We start from the raw sequence: 22,829 nt of genomic DNA, 5'->3' as shown, positions 1-22,829 counted from the left end.
GGATTTTTGAGTTCTTTCTATAAAAATTGGTGAGATTGTATAAAACCCCGGTCTTACGGTCTTACAGGCCTCTTTGGAGCTTCCCTCCTCCTGTTACCGGCACCCCCCAGATCCCATCCACACATAAACTATCCAGCAGACCACCTTCTCATTGCTATGCAGATGATACCAAGTTTTATTTATCTATGAATCCAGACATGACGACCTGGATGATCTTTAATGTCCTCCTAAGTTCAGTTATTGTACTCGTCCCTACAAACCTTAGAAACACAGTCACTAACTTGCTCCGTGTGGCGCGTGAAAATGATGGCAAGACTGAATTCTGAATTTGTCTGGGTTTGGCTGTCGTGGTTTTAATGTGTAGGCGTGTCCCGTAAGAGCACCAGCCCAGCAGTGAAGGACATGCAGGAAGACAGGTCGCCTGTTCTCAGCTGGACCATGAAGAGGTTCCTTGAGCCTGCCAGCAGGGTACGTTTTCATTTAGACATTTATTTAGTTTTGTTGATGCATTGATACGTTCAGTTTCAACCTTCTTACACAATCATATAGAATAGAATAGAATAGCCTTTTATTGTTAATTTACACGTACAATGAAACTGTAGGTGCTCCACACCAGCTGTGCGGTACGAGGGAGAGGCAGCCTCTGAGGGGAAATGTGCCATGAGAATAAAGACATTTTGGCTGTGTCCAAATTCATGGGCTGCATCCTCCTGAGGCCGCATTTGTAGACCGATTACGTCACAGCGACGCGCCGAAGGCTGTCCAAATTCGTGGACTCCGCCGAATGCAGCCGACAAATGCTTCCTCCTTTTTCCCGAATTTGAAGGATGGGGCTGGTGTGTCCTTCGTGGCCCACAATATCCCAGAATTCATAGCGCGGCCCAGCCAAACTCCAGTTTCCGGCAATGGCGGCCGCTACTAAGTTTTAAAATTACTCTTATTAATCTTTCTGGGTCACAAAATAAACTTTTAACATATTTTCAGGCGAGAATGTAGCTGTGTAAACTTCAAATATCTGCTCTGTTTATCAAGGTATTGCATATTTGCAAAAGTGCTTCGACGTTTTCGGAGACGTCTGTTACCCACCAGCTCGATAGCTAACCGAGAGCTCAAGGGTCACTGAAGCCGCCGAGAACGGCACAACTCCCGGCACATCATTTTCAGATCACCGCGGACTTTCGGTACTCAGGTTAAACGTAATATATAAGTCACTTAGACAACCTAAAAATGATATTGTTTGGCTTTTTTCAGTGTTTTATTTGTTCATGAGTAAATCGGTTTGGCTGAGATTAAAGTTATTAGATTAGATTAGATTAGATAAAATAAAACTTTATTAATCCCCCGGGTGGTTTTCACACAGCTGAATAAATGTCAAACAGAAAACTGATTAAACAGAAGTGTGAGATGGTCGAGAATTTACTCCAGTGTCCTGTTATATTTTACATAGCAAGGAGCAGACGGCTGAGTTTATTAAACTCCACCGAGACAGCGGTGACGTTAATCAGAAGGCTAGACCGTCCAATTTCACAGCCGTTTACTTCCGGCCTACCCGACCTTCTGAGGACCCGGCCCACGTAGACCGCGAAGGCCGGGTCCTCAGGAGGATGCAGCCCATGAATTTGGACACAGCTTTTAATTGTTATTTAACAGTAAACATCATTTTCCCAAAACATCTGCATTTGCACATGTGCATATGGAGGGCCAGGAGTGACAAAATAAATGAATTAAATACACTGTTAAATAATTAAATGTTTCATTCATTCATTAAAATTGGAATTATTTAAATAATCAATAATTAAATAAATGCCAATTCATTTCATTTAAAACATTTACTAAAGTTATTTTTTTCCAATTTTAATAAGTGATTGACACATTTAATTAATTATATATTTAATAAATATTTAATGAATGTATTTATTTCAAGTTTTAATTAATTACTGACACTTTTAATTAACTATTTAATTATATATTTGATTCATTTTGCCACTCCTGGCCCTGCGGCTGTGTTTATGATTATCTGTCAGTCTCACCCATCAAACTCAGGGGGCGGGGTCAGCTCTGATTGGGTCAAATTGCTTTTGCCTGGTGGTCATTGTTTTAGTGGGCATTTCTCAGCACCAACAGCTGACCTGTGGAAACTATCTGAACTATACTTTAAAACTCTGTTTGTGTGTCACCAAATACTCTGTTAATATATTTTTTATCTGAGAATGTAGTGATTTAATCTGGTTTAATCTGGTCGGTTTGTCACGATGGTGCCTGTTTCCAAAGGTACTTGGACGATTTCCCAGTATCCACAGCATGCTGGTTCAGAAGCTGCTCCTCTCGGTGGAAACGCTCCTTCTCTTTCCTCACTGTATAAAAAAGATTTTTAATGTTTGTTTGAATTCAAAATTCACGGTTTAAAAAAATCTAACACATATGAACTCCAGATAATAAAAGCGAATGGTTCAGTCTAGCATGTGCTGCAGTTAGGGTGGGGTTGGGGTGCCTGTAGCTCAGGAGGTCGAGCAGGTCATGTCCTGATTGGAAGGTTGGTGGTTCAATCCCTGGCTCCCCCCTGTCTGCATGCCAAATATCCTTTGGCAAGATATTAATCTCCAATGCATCCATGTGAGTATGAATGTGTGTGAATGTTAGTAAGCACTTCAAATCATAGAATAAAGTGCTCTGAGTGCTCTGTGAGAGAAGAAAAGCTCTGTACAGGAATCAGTCCATTTACCATTCAGTGAGACTGAGCTTCAGTGAAACTGTGCAGCTATGAAACGTAACTTTGATCTGAGCCAAACCGATTTGCTCAGTTGTAAATAAAACAGTGACGTAAACATGACCCGACAGAACCTGAGTGAATAAAGTCCAGTGTTTAACCACTGAGAGCTAACAGTCAGGAGCTTTTAAAGCTGTGTGACCAGATATCACTCTCTGATTAAGTGGGTTTGCTTATAAAGTGCTGTGTAGTTTTCTCAGTGTCCATCGCTCTCCGTTCAAATCCCGTTTGTCATCTTTAACCCAGGTCAGTCACTCTGAGGGAAACAAGCTCCAGCAGCTCTGCGCTCAGGAAACAAACTACATTTACTTATTTTGTGAACAATATTGCGCCAACATATTATATCGAGCCCACGTTAAACTGTGACTATCACCAGGTAACGTGGGCGTGTTTGCTGAAGGAGCAGCAGGTGTTAAACAACTGACAGGTGAGCAGGATGTATGCAGGTAAGCTGAGGCTCCATCCAGCTGATCGCTGGTGTCATTAGGAAAATGTTGGCTGGTTATTTATAGAAACACAGAGACACGATGCCAGGCGGGATTTTAATTAAAACAATTTCTTTGTTGTCTGAAAATAATATAGATGTGTGTGAGCATTTGTAGGAGCTGGAGAGGATGGAGAGCTTTATTTTTGCTTAAGTCTTTAATCTTGTTAAACTGCATGATGACACACTGACAGAAAGAGACGACCATTCGCTGAAAATGAGAATCAGGAAGAGAGAGGAATATGTAAACAAATCTAACCGTTAACGTAAAAAACATTTAACCTGGAACACCGGGACATCGCTACACTCTATCAGCTGACTGTTAGCGGAGCTAGCGACAGAAACATGGTGGACATTGTGACAGAAAAACAGGGTATTTGAAATCTTTACCTACACTTTAGAGCGCCACCACCATTGCTGCCTGTGATTTGAAATGCATTCTGGGATACCTGGCTGCCTCAACTCCACACTACTACAGTTCACAGCAATCGATTATCTAGGATCTTGTCTTGACTTACTTTGCACAGTAGCCAGTCACATGTTAGACAAGCTGCAGTGGCAGCGTTAACCCCGCCCCCTGGGTTTGATGGGTGAGGCTGACAGATAAAATGAATTCATGAACACAGCACCAGGCCCCGCCCCATTTGGAGCGCCAAAATGAATTAAATAAATACATCATTAAATAATTAATTAATTAATCAGTCAATAATTAATTAAAACTTTAAATAAATTATTTTTGAAATGTTTTAAATAAAATGAATGGGCATTTACATAAATGTATTTATTTAGTTCCAAGTTTAATTAATTAATGACTCTTTTTATTAATTAATGGTGTATTTAATCAATTCCTTTTGTCACTCCTGGCCTTCCGTAGTTGGTTCTTGTTTCATCAACTTTCTTGGGGTTTTAAATAAACAGCTAATCAGTGTAACAAAGTAAGTCTTGCAGTTATAGTATTCACCCTTTCATCCCAGTTAATGAATTAAATGTATTTTAGTAGTTTTAAACTTCCTTTCCTTTCGACTTTTGTCCAATTTGGTTGTTTCTTAAACAGGGCTCCCTGAGTTCAGAGGCAGAGTTGTCTCAGTATTTCCCACAGGAACTTTCCAGCCACTCATTCCCAGCTGAATCCATGTTGATGGGCTCAGATGGTGACGATATCCTCCACCAGCAGAGCTGCATTACCTCCATGGACGACTGCTCATCAAAACCACATGGTAAAATGTTACTGTTTAAATCCCAGGAAGACTTTTAAGGAATATTTCACAGATTTAACTTTAAAGTACGCTTCCACGCTTCCACCAGTTGACACGTAAACAGGAGTTGATGAAATGAGAGCTTTACTGACCTCTAAACAACACGACTGAAGTGTTAAAAGGTTAACATAAATGTTACATTAGCTGTTTAACTATTAGGAGATACCAGTGATCACATTACCTGTGCCTGTTGCCATTGATACAGTGGCTAGAAGTTATGGCTAATAATAAAATGATAATATCCACCAGGAACTAGACAGGAACAATGGGATCCTACCTTCTAACTCTATTTGATCTGCAACAAAAATAAAAATGTGCTGGATTGTCTCAGCGCCATCTTTACACAGCCTTCACCTGGGGTCTTGCCTGGTGTGACAGACCCCTCTGTGGATCTTGAGCTTGTTCCTGTGCTGCCATGATTAGTACCTCGGTGATGTCTTTAAGTCCAGCGTTGTCCAGCCACTGATCGGATTTCTGGATGTCAGACACTTCTTCTATCTGCTGTTGGTACATACCATACGGGCTTGTCTGCCGTGATGGTTCCTACTCTTGCGCCTCTCCTTTCTGGAGTTTCTGCTGCCTGAGGTAATCACTGAGCGCATGGTCAGTAGTGGCCATCTTCCTGATGTACTCATGGATGTTTGTTGTCTCCTCCTGGACTGTGGTGCTGACACTCACTAGTCCTCAGTCTTCTTCCTTTCATTTAGTGTACAGAGTGCTGAATTTGGAGTGAAACCCTCCATGCATGGTAAAGAGCTTCCTTGATGTCAGTGGCTTCTGTCTCCTCTTTTGGCCAACTTATTATCCCAGCAGGGTATCTGATGACCGGCAGGGCGTAAGTGTCAATTTCCCAGATCTTGTTCTTTCCATTTAGCTGACTCATCAGGACTTACCATACTCTCTGCCGGTATTTGGTGATTGCAGCTTTCCTCGCGGCCTCTTCGTGGTTCCCATTTTCCTGTAGGATTCCCAGGTACAGTCAGGTCCATAAATATTGGGACATCGACACAATTCTAACATTTTTGACTCTATACACCAACACAATGGATACCAAATGAAACGAACAAGATGTGCTTTAACTGCAGACTGTCAGCTTTTATTTGAGGGTATTGGCATTTGAGTCTTGGCAGTTGTCAACAACAGGTTCCAAATGCAAACAGCACACTTGAAATGAACTCTGGACCTTTTATCTGCTCATTGTAATTGGGATAATGAGGGAATAACACACACCTGGCCATGGAACAGCTGAGAAGCCAATTGTCCCATTACTTTTGGTCCCTTAACAAGTGGGAGGCACATATGGAAACTTCTTGTCATTCCTACATACCTTTACCTGATTTGGATGTAAATACCCTCAAATAAAAGCTGACAGTCTGCAGTTAAAGCGCATCTTGTTCGTTTCACTTGGAATCTATTGTGGTGGTGTATAGAGCCAAAAATGTTGTGTCGATGTCCTGACTGTGTGGACCTGACTGTATGTGAATATGTATATTAGTGAAATATAAGCTACAGACCCCTGAGAGCCTTAGCCAGTCAGCTAGCAGCTATGACCAGCACACCTGTGCAGGTAATAAAAGGACAGGTAATGTTTGTCGCGTTGTCACACAGCACGCTCATGTCATCAATTGCCAAAAGGCAACTGACCAGCGTGTCCATAATAACCTAACACTCCTGTGTGCTACAGACTACAGTGTACGCTGTACACCTACTTGCTGTTTTTTGTTGCATCATTCTGTGTCTCCCAGTTCATTTGTTTACAGCTCCGCACCGCCCAGGCGGCAGAAAATGTGCGTGCTCTTTGCAAACTGGTTCCCAGCACGTAACCAGCGCACTCTGCAGTCAAGGGCGATCATTGGTTAATGGTCATCATGTGATTGATGGAAGCCAGATCCTTTTATTTAGCGAAATTGTGAATAATAGTTCAACTTTACTTTTGAGGAGCACAGCCACGACTCCACACACACACACTCATTAAAAAAACAAAAAAGCCTGAAGAAAAGGGCACTTGGTGCATCCATGAGGAAAGGGCCATGTGTTCAAGCCCTGCCCCCACACGTGCCTGCCACTGACCATTTAGGAGATGTTTTTAAAGACCAGGCATTTATCATCTCTCTTTAGAAAATTACACAGCATCCAGTTTTGTAAAAATTAGCTGTAAGTTCATCTTTATTTTCAGGATTCAGCCCAGCTCTGACAGAAGTGGAAGACGGCCGTGTGTACAACAACATCCAAGACCAAACCTCTGCACCTCTCAGTCACCATGTGGAGGCCGTGTGCCAGCCCATCACATGGTCCAGCCCCCCCACAGCACACAGCCCACTTCTGTGCCAGGTGAAGTGCTTCGAGGATGACCTCAGCGATGAAGAAAATTCAGCCAGCAGCAGAAAAATTGAGCCCTTCCACAGACCCACAAAATCTGAAGCCTTTACCTGTAGTGACGTGTCACAGAGTGATTCAGCAGGTGTATTTAGCAGCTCGGTGTTAGAAGGTGAAGCTGGTGGAGATTTGCAGAGTGGAGGCAGAGATATACCCACACCACTCTGTGACAGTTCCACTCAAAGTGAGGATGGTTTTCCCAATAGGTCAGAGTCACCTGGTCGTGAGTTACCCTTCATGTTCATCCACCACCCTTTAGCAGGGGTATCGAGCAGCGTGGGCTCTGTGCTCACTGATATGACCATCAGCAGTGAGGCCTGTCCAAATCAAAGTGATGGCCAGTTGGAGTCAAAGCAGTCCCCCAAGCTTGAAGCAGTGAACAGGGTCATGATGAGCACTGAAGCACCAAACCTGCCCCAGCAGCAAACATCCCAGACGGATGAACCCACCCTGGCCTTGGCCCTATTCCAGCTCCCATCCCACGGCACAGGAACAAACCCCACGGTAGCTGCCAATATGATTCCCAGTCAGCCATATAAGAAGGAAGATGCCAGTGAGTGTGCGGTGATTTGTCCCATTAACACTGTGATCCTAAGAAGAAACGACGGGAAATCATTTGGGCTTGAACTGGAGATTATGTCATCACCACTGAAGCTGGTGGTTGCTGGGGTGGAGCCTGGAGGTGTAGCAGAAAGGGTACGTGGGATTGCTTTCAACCCTACACCAGTGGGATGGGGGGGTTTGTTTTCCCCAAAAAATCAAAATTAATTCAACAACATGTTTTTGGCAATAAACTGCAGAGCAAAAAAATACATTTTTTCAATGTACACTGTTTTCAAAAATATCTGAATTTTCTGGCGATTTTTTAAAGGTTCAAACGGTTTAAGGAATAAAAAAATTTCCATTTAAAGGCTGATCTTGTTTCTCTAACTGTGGTCCCAGGAGTCTGCGGGCAGGCTGTGTCCCGGAGATGAGATTGTCAAGATTGGAGATAAACTAGTTTGCTCCTCCAGCTACCAGGACATTTGTGAACTCATGCACAACCTTCCTCTGACACTGACCTTGGAAGTCAGCAGACCGACCTCAGGTAAGACGCTCAGAGTGTGACTTTATTCTAAAGCTGAATAGATGAAAATGAGCAGCTCACCTGCTTCAAGAAATTACAGCCTGACGCTGTCGAGTCAGGGAGAAGAAACTGATGACACTGTGAAATAGGCACAGGGGACTCAGATGTGAAGGTTACTTCACTCTGGATTTTCCCTCATGGTGGGGTCGCAGTAGGCCTTTTATTGATCAGAGGGTTGGTGGTTCAATCCCTGCTGAATATCCTTGGACAAGATACTAAACCCACCTTGCTCTCTGATGCATCCATCGGAGTGTGAATGTGTGTGAATGTTAGATAGAAAGCAGTTAATGACAAAGAGGCTAGTTGTGTAAAGTGAGTGCTCAGAGAAAAGCTCCATTTAAAAACCGTATGCATGGACAGCCCAGCTGATTGGCCAGTGTCATACGAGAATCAAAACAAACATCAGCTACTCAGACCTTTAGACTCTTCCTTCCACCCAACCTTTCTACATTTCCTCAGTGCAGTAATAATATGTTTATAGCTGCTGTGGTCTGCATCTCATCACACAGTTGTTTTCTTTGCATTCAGGATGAAGCACTAACATTATACAGGCTGGATTCCTGATCAGATGCTCAGCTGCACTAAGCAGCTTGTAAATGGAGCTGAACATGTCACTTCTGTCACGCTGCACCGCTTGTTCACTTTCTGCAGCCTGCCCATCAGCTTACACTCAAACCTCCAGCTGCTGGGAGGAAAACTGTCTCCACTTAATGGTTACGACATGATTAAATCATAAATTTGTGTGTCTACACTGCTGTGTAGTGCTGTTTCTAAGCCACCGGTGGTCGTGTTACTCTTTAAGCTTTCACATAGACTGCCGTGTGTTTTCCTTTAATGCTGACCTCAGATGTAGGATCAGCATTCCCGCTCTCTCCTCCCCAAAGCAACCTGCACACATCTGACTTTCTGTTCACGGTGACTAATCTTTATATTTTACTTTTAATGACCAATATGAGATTTGCCCTGTAGCTTAACACTAGGTGTAGTGTAACATTAATCCTTATGTAACACAGAGATTGCTGTGGGCACTAAAACGAGGAGTCTTTCCACATGTCTGTTTTTTAAAGCCATCATGTCTCTCTGAGTAAACATGTCAGTTTCAGTTCTGTAACTGGTAAACAGAGACTTCTTCACATCTTTGCATGTTAGACACTAATGTGCAAACATGTGTAATATAACAGAGAGCAGTCGATCATGTGACGTCCTGGATCAGCCACAGCAATGTCTCCAGCTAAGTCCTGCAGTTTACCAGCTGAGTATACATCTGTGTAGCTTTAGTCTTTCCTTATGAGATTGTAGATTATAATATAATCCAACACTTTTGATGCATATCACTGTATAGTATGTCATAGTATTGTACAGTGTGGCTGTATGCATTCCCTCTGTATGTTAGGAGTCAGCAGTTCACACCAATGACTGTATCAAATATAACATAGTTGATACAGTCATTGGTTCAGATCAGAGAGAAATCCATTCAGGTTCATTTCATGCCACTAATGTGAGAAAAGGTCTTTAATCATTTCACCTTCATGACGGCGCCTCACCTCTCATGCAACAGGCTGAATTACATAGATATATATACACATATATAATTAAACTTACAAATCAAAGTACAATTGGTCGGTTTCATGTTTTAAAAAAATGTATGTAAATTATTCATTGTTACCAGCCTCCTCTCATTCGATCGTGATTGAACGTCTTTTCATGTCGTCTTGTTCCAGCTGTAGATCGACTGCTCAGCCTGGGAGGGACTGTGTGGTCACAGAGCAGTGACGGATCCACAGTGGATCCAGCCGAATCTGTTCAGGGGGTGTCTGATCAAGTAATAAGAACACATTTAGGAAGTGGCACAATCCAACCAGACTGTAACTTGCCCATCGCAAATGTAGACGACGTGTTATCAGATGTGAGCATCAGCCACGACACCAGTGAGGAAATATCATGTAATGAGCCTGAAACCTGCTGTCCAGGCCAACATGGTGCAGCCCTGTGTGAGAAGCCTCCTTTGGAAGCCAGAGATGAAAAGGGTGCCGCCTTTCTGATGAATAAAAGTGTGAACCAACAGAAAGAAGGCAGCTCTGCAGTTTTCAGCGGATCAAGTCCAGAAAAATCAAATCCTAGTTATAAACACATGCATCCCACTGCAGATGTCAGTGGTTCAAACAGTGACTGCAGTTCAGTGGTAAAGAACATGGCAGATGGTATTGGTGGTGTCTCTTGTACACGGCCACCATGCCAGTTTCTCCACAGTACAGTACCTGTTTCTGCTACACAGTCACACTTTGACAGAGTTAAAGCGTGTGCAGCATCCAGACACACAAGCGCATACAGAAACCATGCTCCACCAGCAGCCCACTCTGTCACTGAAAATCTGCATGCAGACGTCTCCCAAAGATCAGATTTACCGGGGTGTGACGACACACAAACATATTCAGTGGAATCCAACCCCTTAGGCTCCAGGCTCTGCAAAATGTCAGCGTCAGTTAGCAACAATCAGAAAGTCGTGCAGTGTAAAGATACGTTAAAGCCTGATGCTCGCTCGTTACCTAAGACAAACTCAAAGCTGAAACACCTCGGTTACTCACACAGTCCTGTGTGGACGAGTAACTTCAGACTTCAGGTTGAAAGTGGTTCTTCCACACTTAAAGGTTTGAGTACTAAAAAGAAGAACAACCCAGAGGAGCCTCTTCAAAAACTGTTGGGGAGTGCAAGTCCAGTCCCTGCAGATACAAAGGCTTCCTTCAGACAGTCAACAAATCCACCAGCTGTGGTAACCAATAAGATTTTGAAGCCCACTAACCAGCCTGATGTCAGGAGTTGCCTAGCTTTGGCTGCAGCAGGTGACACAAAGCAAATAATGACGGAGCATGGAAATTCAGATGGAGCTTTGCAAACTGTGCAGCTGCCCAAAAAAGATATGCACGTAGGTTACGAAGCAAAAGCTGAATCACATTCACCTGCCACTCAGAGGACATTCATGGAAGTGCGACTGTCTTCATCATCAGGATCAGCAGCAGCAGCAGCAGCAGCTATGTCACACAGAGACAAAAAGGTTTCAAAAGAAGATAAACACAGAAATGATAAAGATGCACGATTAGCAGCAATGCATTCATCCACTGTCACCGCAGAAGAAAGAACAGCTGCCTCGGTCACCAACACAGCATTTCATTCACTGTCTTCTACAGCAGCTCATTCAACAAGTAAAGGTTTAAAACCTGTGACGGTTATGGAGACAGAAGAGACAGTGAGACTGTTCACACACACTGCCTCGTCTGCAGATTACAGTCCTTTCTCTGTCCGACATAAAATCAAATCCTTTGAGAATCTGGCTAATGTTGACAAGTCCCTGGTGAAAAGCAGTGATCCTCAGCCGTATGCGCTGGCATATAGAGCCCCGCTGAACCAAAGGATTGCAGGTTATATGGAACTGGTTAATGCTGCTGACTTCCGGACACGCCAAAGGAGTTTTAGCTCTTATGTGGAAAATCTGCTTCCAGCCACATCCTGCTCTCTTAGTAAATCTTCTGAGAATGAAGTTCACAAAGCTCCAGATGGGGCTGCACCACAGACTCCTCCAGTGCTGCGCAAGAAACATGGCAGACTTCTCTACAGTAGGTTACGGCAGCTCAGGGCTCTCAGCATGCCAGAGCTGGAAAAACTGTGCAAAGAGGACGCTGCAGGAGGGCGCAGCACTGCAGATAAAACAGACACTGACACCCAGTCTACTATAGCCCCGGTGACTGACAGCTTTCCAACCTGTGCAGCTCCAGTGAAAGCAGATGTGAACAGCGTTAACCACAGTGAGGCTGAAGTCACTGCAGAGACTGCTCAGAGGACCCGAGAGACCCATGGCCGGCAGCTCGGCTGGTCCATCAGGTGAGACTTTAAAGCAGTCATTGTAAATCACAGCTGCTACTTTGCTCCAAACATTACTGTGAAATGTGGGTGAAATACACGTCTTTACTTGTAATCAGGCAGATAATGATGCAAACTAACCGTTCTCCAAGCTGGACAGATAGCATCAGGCTTCACAGCGTGTGCAGTCACGTACAGCAGCACACATGTATTAAATAAGTCCACCCTCACACTGGCTCACAGCAGTTCCTTCACACATCACTGCTCAGAATTATTGAATATTTTCCTAATAAAATGATGCACATTCTGACTTTGTTGCTGAGCAGGATCTTTGTGAGATGAAGACTTGACTGTAACAGATTATCACAGCTCTGAGCGAGACCATCTAAACATGATGCCCTACCATCTCTCTGCTACATTCATTTGATGCCATATATGACAATGATTATGCAATAAGCAGGTTATAATAAGCACTGGTGAAGAACATATTACTGTTGAAATATTTCAAACATCTCAGATTAAACGTGGGAAACAGCTGCATTCTGAAATGTGCCATTTTATTATAAACAGGAGTTTTCTTTAAAATGAGAAGAAACACATTAAATGTCCTGATTCGATGACCTTTTCTCTGCAGTTTAGAGGAGCTGTCAGCTTCACCTGTGAGTCGGTGTAAACTGCAAACACTGCTGTCCTCACTAACAGCGAAATCTTACATATCAACCCTGCTTCAGCAAACCAAGGTAATGCCTCACTGCAGATACAGCAGAGTCCAGCTGAGTTTGGGTTTTCATTATTTGTCACTCTCTGTGTTTTGCAGGTTAAAAGAAATACTCGTCTTGTTGTCCTGAGTAAAGGAGAAAGTTCAGGACTTGGTTTCAGTATTGCTGGAGGAGTCGACCTCGAGCAAAAGGACATAACTGTAAGTACAAGATGTTGAATCTCTGTTCAGATTCACATTGTACATCCTTCACATTTAAACAATAATGTACAGAAACTGTTGCAACAATTGAAAGTTTCTTGCACATTAGTTTACTTGCCTTGGATGCCTCACTAAGATATAAAGATTCAGTTACTCCAGAAAATCTCAAGAAAGGTTTCTTCAAGAGCAAAATGCACCAAACAGTGTGACAAAGCCCACTCTGCTGAGGGAAAGTTCATTAGAGTCACCAGCTACAGAGGTCAAAGGTTACCAGCAGCTCAGATTACAAAACACAACAAGCCTTTCTCAAGTTCAAGCAGCAGACGCATCCCATTTTACACTGGGAAGACTGGGAGTCAGGGCTTCATGTTGGAACTGCTGCAAAGCAGTTACTGAGTATCTGACAAAGAGGAAAAGGTCAGGTGATCTGGTCTCAACACCCAACATAAACCCGGCTGGGATGGATTAGGATGAGCTGGGCAGCACGGTGTGCTGTCTATGTGCTTCATACCCAGCGTGCTCTGGGTCCCTGTGTGGGCTTCCTCTCACACGACACAGAGACATCCAGCTTAGGCTAACTGGTGATTCTAAACAGGCCATGATTGTGGGGTCCTTAAACTACACAGAATAAAATGTCTTACAGGTAAACTTGTTTATCTGTTGTGCTCTGAGTAAGCTTCCACGTGCTCCGTATCGATAGAAAGACTGTAAACTGCACTTCATGTTATGTGCTCCAGTTGATAAATCCACAACCTCTGAACTGTTAGAAATCTATATTCTGTCTGTTCATGCAGGAGTTGTCCTGTTATTGACGAACGCTGGACGTCACAGCCTCCTAAAAGTCTTGACGTCACACATACTGCAAATATGCACAGAAAATATATGTAAGCATTCAAGGAGAAATATGGGTTAATGCTGAAGAATGTTAAAAATGTTCAGCATCTGTTTGTGTTCAGTGTTGTGTATTATAACTGACCTGGAAAACACTACTATGTTTAAAACAAAGACAGAAAGCAATATTTACAGCTACAGCTGTGGATCAGGAGGTAGAGCCACCCACAACTTACAGGATCTTGGAGGATTTACAGGATTTTGGAGGATTTACTGGACCTTTGAGGACTTACAGGACCTTTGAGGACTGATACGATATTTGAGGACTTACAGGATGTTTGAGGACTTACTGGACCTTTGAGGGCTTACAGGACGTTTGAAGACTGACAGGATCTTGGAGGCCTTACGGGATCTTGGAGGACTTACAGGATCTTGGAGGACTTACAGGATGTTCAGGACTTACTGGACTTTTGAGGACTTATAGGATATTTGAGGACTTACAGGATGTTTGAGGACTTACAGGATGTTTGAGGACTTACAGGACCTTTGAGGACTTACAGGACCTTTGAGGACCTACGGGATGTTTGATGACTTACAGGACCTTTGAGGACCTACGGGATGTTTGAGGACTTACAGGACCTTTGAGGACTGATACGATATTTGAGGGCTTACAGGACATTTGAAGACTGACAGGATCTTGGAGGCCTTACGGGATCTTGGAGGACTTACAGGATGTTTGAGGACTTACAGGATCTTGGAGGACTTACAGGATGTTCAGGACTTACTGGACTTTTGAGGACTTATAGGATATTTGAGGACTTACAGGATGTTTGAGGACTTACAGGATGTTTGAGGACTTACAGGATCTTGAAGGACTTACAGGACCTTTGAGGACTTACAGGACCTTTGAGGACTTACAGGACCTTTGAGGACCTACGGGATGTTTGATGACTTACAGGACCTTTGAGGACCTACGGGATGTTTGATGACTTACAGGACCTTTGAGGACCTACGGGATGTTTGATGACTTACAGGACCTTTGAGGACTTACAGGACCTTTGAGGACTTACAGGATGTTTTGCTAACATTTTGGTCCCACAGCACAGCTTCAGGGTCCAGTGGAGCCTCGATGGCTCAGGCCGGTTTTAGCAGCAAAGGGGGACTCGCACAATATTAGTCAGATGGTCATAATTTTATGTTTGATCAGTGCACTTAATGAGTTCATGGCAGATGCAGAAAGGACTGATTAACCTGAGAGCAACAGTGATTGACTGAAGTCAGTCACATATTGCTGAGTAATTGTCACTGTTGCACGAACACATCGTGACCTCTCACAGTTTTGTAAAGGCCACGATCCTCCAATAATTCAGGAGACCCATCTGATTAATGAACACATAATAAATATATTTAATACATGACTGAATGATGTGTATTGTTAATATGTTTTTGTCCTCAGGTTCATCGGGTCTTCACGAAAGGTGCAGCTGGTCTTGAAGGTACAATCCAAAGAGGTGACAGCATTTTATCCATAAATGGCACCAGTCTGGAGGGTAAAACGCATGGAGAGGCTATATCCTGTCTTCATCAAGCCAAGCAGTCCAACCAAGTCTTAGTAGTCATTCACAGAGACAAAGACAGTGTGCAGTGTATCTCTGACAGACAAGCCTCGGCTACCCAGAAGTCTTTGGAGCGTAGCGGAGGTAGGTTTCCATCTCCAGTGGGTACACAGAGCTTCATGTAATGTTCTCATTGGCTGTAACGTCTGTTTTAAATCACTCTGATGCTGACTGACTTAGAGTATTTCTTTTGTCAGAGCGTTTGACCCTTTTAAATACAAACATTAACCTTGCAAACAGCTCTGCCCATGGTGTGGTTTCTGCCATCAGCTGAAGTCAGCGGTCAGCAGCAGCAGCTTCTTGTAGGTTTATATCTAACCTCTGTCCTTCTGGGTGTAGGATGTCTTTCAGCTGTAGATGTCAGTCCAGATGGGACTCTAACAGTGGAGCTTCATAAGACTTCTGTTGGACTGGGCTTCAGTCTGGAGGGGGGCAGGTCTTCGAGCCATGGAGACAGGCCTCTTACTGTCAAACGCATCTTTAAAGGTGACTTTTTCTTCTCAGACAAAATGCACATAAAACTGTGACGTCACAGTGTGTGTGCATCTGTTCACAATGGACACGACGTTTCCATGTAATGTAAACTTTGTCTTTGTAACTGCTGGTGTCACAGACGATAATGTTAACATGAATATTGATTATTGTTTGTTAAAGATATTATCACATAAACTTTCAGGCTCAAACATAAACATAATGCTACATAGATAACTAGCTTAGCAAACAAATTCAGCCTGGTGTGAATCGCAGGGAATGTGACTAAAGTCGCTCCACCTCCTGTGTTTCAGTGTGCAGTCTTTCCTGGTTTCATTCATGCTTTCTCAAAAAATCCAAAAATGGTAATTCTCTTATTTTGTATGTGCATTTGTAATGAACAGCAGGGGTCAGGGGGTAGGACACACTCACTGCAGTTCTTGGGACTATTAATAAAATTCAGCTCATGTTTGTCAGTAAACTTTAATCATGAAGTTACAGCAGCTGAACTGTTCTGTTTGCATTTGCACAAACTTAACACGTATATTTTTCCAGGTCTTTAGCCACAGACACAGATACTTTCATCAGTGGGACACAGAGTGGACGCTACCTTTGTGTTCGTTCATTCAGTAAAAGTTAGTGATTGAAGCCGACTTCAGTGTTTGAGCCACAGAGGATGCAGTAAACACAGCCATCACAGTGAGATCAGTTTATTTTCTTTATCCCTTTGTCATCATTTCTTTAAGAGCTTTAATAGCTGTAGTGCTACTGGGAGAAACACATAATCAAGGCTGTTTACACTGTGTCTGCCTTAAATCAAACAACGTGACTGTTAAAAAAGCAGAGTTGACATTTCTGTTTGGAAACTTGTTTCCCCCACAGCATTTTCCTCTTGTGGTCAAAATTTGTTGCGTAACTTAAAATTTGTGGCACTTGGGTTAGCATGGTTACCTCACAGCAGGAAGGTCCTCAATTCAGTTTCTGAGTGTGCACGTTCTCCCCGTGTTTGCCTGGGTTCTCTCCAGCTTCATTCCACAGTCCACAGACATGCAGTCAGTGGGATTGGGTTAACTGGTGATTCTAGTTTGTCCACAGGTGTAAATGTTAGTGTGAATTAGGACTGGGCGATATGACCCAAAATTCATATCTCGATATTTTTTAGCTGGATGGCGATATAAGATATATATCTTGATATTTTTTTAAATCCATAAAGTAAGAACAAAAAGAGAGTTCTTAGTCAAAGCTGTGTCCCAGATGTCACACAGGTACTTTTATTAACATACAGCATAGATGTACATGAAAAAAACTACTCAAAAATAAATTATGAGCATTTATTAAATAATGATGCTCTATAAATAAAAGAAAACTATGTTGTTTTTGTGCATAACAAAGAGCTCACAATTGTGCAGTCAAAATGTAAACTAACAGACGCTGAGCATAATAACACAGACAGATTTCACAGCTGCTCTGTTCCCAACTTCTACTGCGTGACTGACAGCCTGGAGTTTGAAATCTGCTTCATAACCATGTCTCTGAACAGGAGCCATTTATGGTCCTTATACACACACAGTACGGTAATATTACGTTGAAGCACAGTACGTATCACTCCGCGAGGCTCCTCAGTAGCCGTAATGCTCCGACAACCCATCAAGCGGTGCAGCTCCGTAGCTTAGCAAAGTCGAACTAAAACATTTTTTGACAGATTGCTGAGCGCTGTGTATCACATAAAAGCGGTTCGCGGTCAGTAAGCACAACCAGAATTCATACAAAAGGCGCGCAGTCAACTTTTGAGAGAATGAAAGGATTTCAGGCCGTGCATGGCGTTAGCGTGGCTAGCTTGTTAACACGTTGACGCCGTCCAGCCCCACGCATGGGGCGATGCGCAGTAACTCATTAACGGGGATTTGCCGTGTCCATCTTGTCGCTGCCTGCAGGTGAAGCGATGGGGGAGGAGGGGGAGTTGTGTTCAGTGAAGGAGAGGCGAGGTCGAGTAACGTTGCGTAAAGACAAAAGTGGCTCCGCAACTGTAATTATAACGTAACATAGACTATATCAATATAAAGGATATTGTCACATCTTGTATCTCGTATAAAAATATATCGATATTTTTAAAAAGCTCGATATATCGCCCAGCTCTAGTGTGAATGGTTGCCTGTCACCTGTCCAGGGTGTGCTCTGCCTCTCGCCCTATGATAGCTGGGATGGGCTCCACGCCCCTGCGACCCTACATTTGTTGAACATTGACCATGACAGCTGCATGTGTGTTTTCTTGGCACAGCCACACTGAAAGTAATAATTGCGGTGTATGCCGTATCCCATGTGAAAGTACCTTTATTATTTATTTAAATACAAATCTTTGACTTAATTCAAATAATGCGAGTCTGTGAGATATGCATGATATTAGATGAGCCGTTAGCCTTTATAGTGAATGTGTTGGATCCTGGAGAAGTCAGAGGCTTAAATCTGACAGACACTGACAGGGATGATTGGTTATAGCCAGGTGAATGGCCATCTCTCAAACCATAGCTATAACTTGAATATATCTCCAGCGTGTAGATCACAAGTAGACCAGAGTAAAATAAGGTGCTTTATCTGAGTCTGAACTGCTGTTCATGTCTAACACAGGAGGAGCTGCAGAGCTTTCCGGGCTTGTCGAGGTTGGCGATGAGGTCCTGTCTATCAATGGCTGTTCTCTGGAGGGACTCATGCACCATGATGCCTGGAAAGTGATCAAAGCCACTAATGAAGGGCCTAACCAGCTCCTCATACGCAAGCAGAGCAATGTGACTGTAAAAAACAAGGAAACGGAGACTTGACAGGCTCTACTGTTCAAGCGGATACGTTTAAAAAAAGCTGTTATACATTTTGATTGTTGGACTTTTTGGTTAGCCTTTTTAAAATATCTTTCTACTTAATAATTGGCTGGACACTATTGTGGTGCATAATATGTAATTATGATTTTTCAAATGGAGAGTTCAGTTTATTTATAATAAATTAACTTTTGAACACTCAGAAATATTACATTTGTAATGCATTCCTTTTTTAAAATAAAGTTGATATGTTGACAGAAAATTTGCAGGTGACTGTGGCTCTAGCATTCCAGCTTATACATCCACACTATATGCCTCTATACCTACTCACTTATATGGACTGCGTCACTGTACATGGTGTGTGTGTGTGTGTGTGTGTGTGTGTGTGTGTGTGTGTGTGTGTGTGTGTGTGTGTGTGTGTGTGTATCAACTGAGAGAGTGTGTCCTTTCACCTGGTTGAGCGAAAGTCAGCAGTGTCCAGCCTACACAGGTGGCCTTAAAGGATGGGAGCAAAGAGTCCAAACACAGTCTTGTAGCCTGGGAGGATTGTTGTTCCAGCCAGCCATTGGGCCTCGAAGCCATTGGGCCTTCTGGCTGGACCTGGGCAGCCACATGAAGATAGCGGTTGTTTGGGTTCGGTTTAACCGTTATCATAGGTGGATGTCTCTCAAACGTTCTCCACTGAGAGTGTTGCCACTTCCCCCAGCCGCCGTGTGTCCAGCAGCAAACGTCCCTGCAGGACGATCGGACTCCCCCGAGCCCAGGCTTCTTATTGACAAGAAGATGTCAATTTCATTAAGAGACCAGTTGATCAAATCCATAATTCCTTAGTTTTTAGAGAACAAGACTGAGAGAGTCTTTGAGGGTAAGAATTAGAAGAGACAAAGACAAAGAGTCAAGCAGCAAAGATAAGAGAGGGAAAAAGACGCGATGCCTCCTGCAAGAGCCAGAGAAGAAGAAGAAGAGACTGTGCGCTAAGTGGACGTTAGGTGGCCAAAGACTAAGAAGTGTCAGAACCACTATTCATGGAAAAAAGATGGCCATACACTTACATGGCCAAGTCCAGTTGGTTTGGCATCACCAGTTTGTCCATTTGTATCTGGAAGTCCTACAGAATCTTAGCTCGGTCGTTCTCAGCCACCCTAGGAGGCATCTCTTACTGACATACCTCAGGCAGCAGAAATGTGAGGAGGAGGAAGAGGAGCAACAACAGGAATCATCATGGCAGGACAGGCCCGTGAACAGTATGTACCACCGTAAGATAGAGGAAGTGGGTGATATGGAAAAAACCTGCCAATACTGGACAAAGCTAGACTGTAAGACAGCACAGAGGCACTAATCATGGCAGCGCAGAACCAACTGTGCACTGTTTGCAGGAGCATCCGAGTATGTCCTGGAAGTCTGAAAGTCAAAAATTGAGAAGATGTGGAGGTTTAAGGCAACAGTGATTTTGCAGCCGAGCTGGTAACAGCAAAAATGCTCGTCTTGAGCCCTCAAAATGGGACTTCAGAAACGATGTGTGACAGAACCTCCGGCTCGGACTGAGTGGGTCCTTCCGGCGCGCTGACTTCCAGAAAGTTGTGGAGGTTGTCTCTGTCCTTCATGTGGTAGCGGGACACCAGTGGGGGCAGCAGCAGTGTCGGCAAGGAACCAGCCCAAGCTACCAGACTTTCTATCAGCTGCATACAGCACTTGGAGTGGTCCTGCAGTTGTTCCTGGCAGCGAAACACCGCTGCCTACGTCCTCCACATAGCTGGGAGCTCAGCCACCATTCAGGCCAGCACCTCCACTGGCTGGGCTGGTCGTGGTTCCCCCATGCCACCTCCTGAGTTTCAGCACCACTCTGACATGAATGAGGGACCCGACCACACAGTTCTCATGTTTTGACACTTTTTAGTTCATTGTTCTTTCCTTCAATACTCAGTCGCAGCTTTTCAGTTGCCAGCCACAGACACAACACCAGCTCAGGTCCCGGCACATCCTTTCTTGGGGAAACGTAATTAGCAGATGGAGCTCAGGTGTGTCAAGCACCCCGAACCCACCGCTCTGCCCCTCCCCCTGCAGCCAAGCCACAAGCCACAGCCCGCCACTCAGATCTTTATTCAGAATCAAAAAATCGAGGTTGGTTCAAAAAAATAAATGGTGCATATACCTGCAGTGAAAATACGCAGTCGGGGTTAACGACTGCATTAAGAACAGGGGCGATTTTAGCCCATTTTTGGGGGGTGCTTCAGCACCCCCAAAATGAATTAAAGCACCCCCAAAAGACTTCTTACTTTTTTGACAATATTTGCCGTTTGTGAGACACACTACTAAAATATAAAAACCATACAGTACTTGGTTGAGATGTAACATTTTAACAACAAAAGTATTGATATCCCCCCCCACTGCCAAAATGGTTTGTTCCAGCTCGGCTCTCCCCTACTCTGGCTCCGCCGTTGCTGCCAGAATGATGGTGGCTGAGACGCAGCGGAGCGGAGGTGTAAGTGCCTGGCTTAAAACAGGACATATTAGCTGCATTTAACCTTCAGTTACTCTTTATATAGTTAGGTAGGAGTCAGGCTATGTTTCTTTTTAACTGAAAAACATTACACCCAGGTAACCTGCAGTGTTGAAAACGTGTTTCCCGACTATGTTTGCTACCCTACAATCCATCCTGCTCTGTAGTAAAATCAGCAACATTTGACCGTCCTGTTGCTCCCACTGAAATGTATACAGCCTATTTAAAATCTAAAACTTAAAATTGTCCGTAGCCTGCTGTTGTTACCACTGTCCTGTTTGAAATGGATACTAACTAGCTAACTGACTGGATGCCCATTAACCTTATAACTCCTGGTGTGTGTGTGTGTTTGTGTAGAGAGAGACAGCCAGGTTCATAATGGATATAAGGACGTTTTTTCAAAAACAGGAGCCAAATTCAGGTAAAAGTGTAAAATCAAATGATCCGTCAATAAAGAATAATGTTGGATCAGTGTTTCAATATTTATATCTTTTATTAGATGTTCATGTGGTTTGGTTATTTGCCTTTGGTTGAAAGTACACTGAGAGAGGACTTTTCGTTAGTGATCTTAATAGTATTTTTTTCATATTGATGTAATTTTTCATGTAATTGAATACAATCTATTTGTGTATGATTGTCAGTCCAAAGAGGGAGAGAGAAAAGAGGGGAACATGAGGAGAAAGTAGAAGGTCAGGAAGAACCAGGTAAGAAAACAGACAGGGAACAGTGACAGGCAAAACAGAAACTGTTAAACTGACAAAGAAAAAAAAAACACCTAATTTTACTCACACAATCTGGAAGTTGTGTTCTCCCTATATTAAAGCTGCTATACAGAATCTGCAAAACAAACTGGGTTGAAACATTTTCGACCCTCTTTAACAACACTGTAATTGATTGGGGAGATTAAAATGAACTAGAAAGCGAAAATTTCAGAAGAAATTTTAAGTGTGCCTATGCCGCTGCTAATCAGTGTAGTTTGCCATTCATACGGCTGCTTAGGGCAAAACTCAGAAGAGCAGCCATTCTCCACCATGAACTATGGTAAAAACAAACACCGCTCACGCTTCACAGATGACAGCTTACAGTTTTGGGTAAAGATGAAGTTACTTCGTACAGCGCCAATTTGCAGACGCTGTGCACACAGGTTCATGAGCAGAAGTCCCATTGTACCACGGCAGATCCGACAATGTTTGCATGAACACGCTACGTTATGGACCACTTTTCACACATGGTTAGTGTACCCACACAGCCGGCTGTAGCTTTTCAACTCACAGCCCGACACACACCCAAAAAACAGCCGAGAGAGCACAGACAACGCCCGAGAGGCGTGATTGCAGGTGCCGCTCAGGTTGGTCCACCTCCCCTGCAGCGGCACTGCAGACCACGCCCTGCCACACACATCAAACACGTAAAATAAATATTTATCCACTTTCGCATTCACTTTTTGTTTTTTGTTATTTTTACACAGTGTTCTGAATGATGAACAATGATCTACAGCCAATCTTGTGTATTATTATACAAACTTTGGTTGTAAGATTCAGATAACTATTTAATAAAAGCTAAATATTTCATATGAGAGTAAGAAATCAAAGTATAACTTTGTGTCCACCTTTCCCTGTTAATGCCCTACCTGGCCCCCTGGCAAAAGCTTTGCTAGATCCGCCCCTGCACAGTTACCAGCTGTCAGCTACACAAAAACAGGAGCTTGGTGTTTATTTGTCTCTCAGAAACAGTTCATAACTTCCCTTCAACTCATTCATGTCACCTAAAAGGTAAACCTGTTTCTCCATCACCAGTTCAGCTCTGACGATTCAGTAA

The 22,829-nt window shown here is 43.4% G+C and overlaps 1 protein-coding gene across 2 annotated transcripts in view; it reads left to right on the top strand.

Moving 5' to 3' along the window:
- The window catches only part of pdzd2 (PDZ domain containing 2), a 94,602-nt gene extending 75,836 nt beyond the window's left edge, over positions 1-18,766 (top strand). The window contains exons 18-28 of one of the 2 annotated variants that reach the window (XR_005615123.1): positions 365-468; positions 4,306-4,468; positions 6,684-7,579; positions 7,826-7,970; positions 9,731-11,885; positions 12,499-12,604; positions 12,682-12,783; positions 15,071-15,314; positions 15,570-15,716; positions 16,257-16,400; positions 18,327-18,427. Coding sequence is in view for 1 of the 2 variants with exons in the window: in XM_039620883.1 (XP_039476817.1) it covers positions 365-468; positions 4,306-4,468; positions 6,684-7,579; positions 7,826-7,970; positions 9,731-11,885; positions 12,499-12,604; positions 12,682-12,783; positions 15,071-15,314; positions 15,570-15,716; positions 18,327-18,517 (4,253 nt within the window). In the remaining variant the exon portion in view is untranslated. Of the gene's footprint in view, positions 1-364; positions 469-4,305; positions 4,469-6,683; positions 7,580-7,825; positions 7,971-9,730; positions 11,886-12,498; positions 12,605-12,681; positions 12,784-15,070; positions 15,315-15,569; positions 15,717-16,256; positions 16,401-18,326 lie in introns of both variants that reach the window. The other variant, XM_039620883.1, reaches the window with a different exon arrangement.
- The last annotated feature ends 4,063 nt before the right edge of the window (positions 18,767-22,829 follow it).

Source organism: Oreochromis aureus, linkage group 12, assembly GCF_013358895.1.
Source record: "Oreochromis aureus strain Israel breed Guangdong linkage group 12, ZZ_aureus, whole genome shotgun sequence".
NCBI classification, from domain to species: domain Eukaryota; kingdom Metazoa; phylum Chordata; class Actinopteri; order Cichliformes; family Cichlidae; genus Oreochromis; species Oreochromis aureus.
Note: the sequence above shows the minus strand (reverse complement) of the source record. Positions and strands in the feature narration are given on the sequence as shown.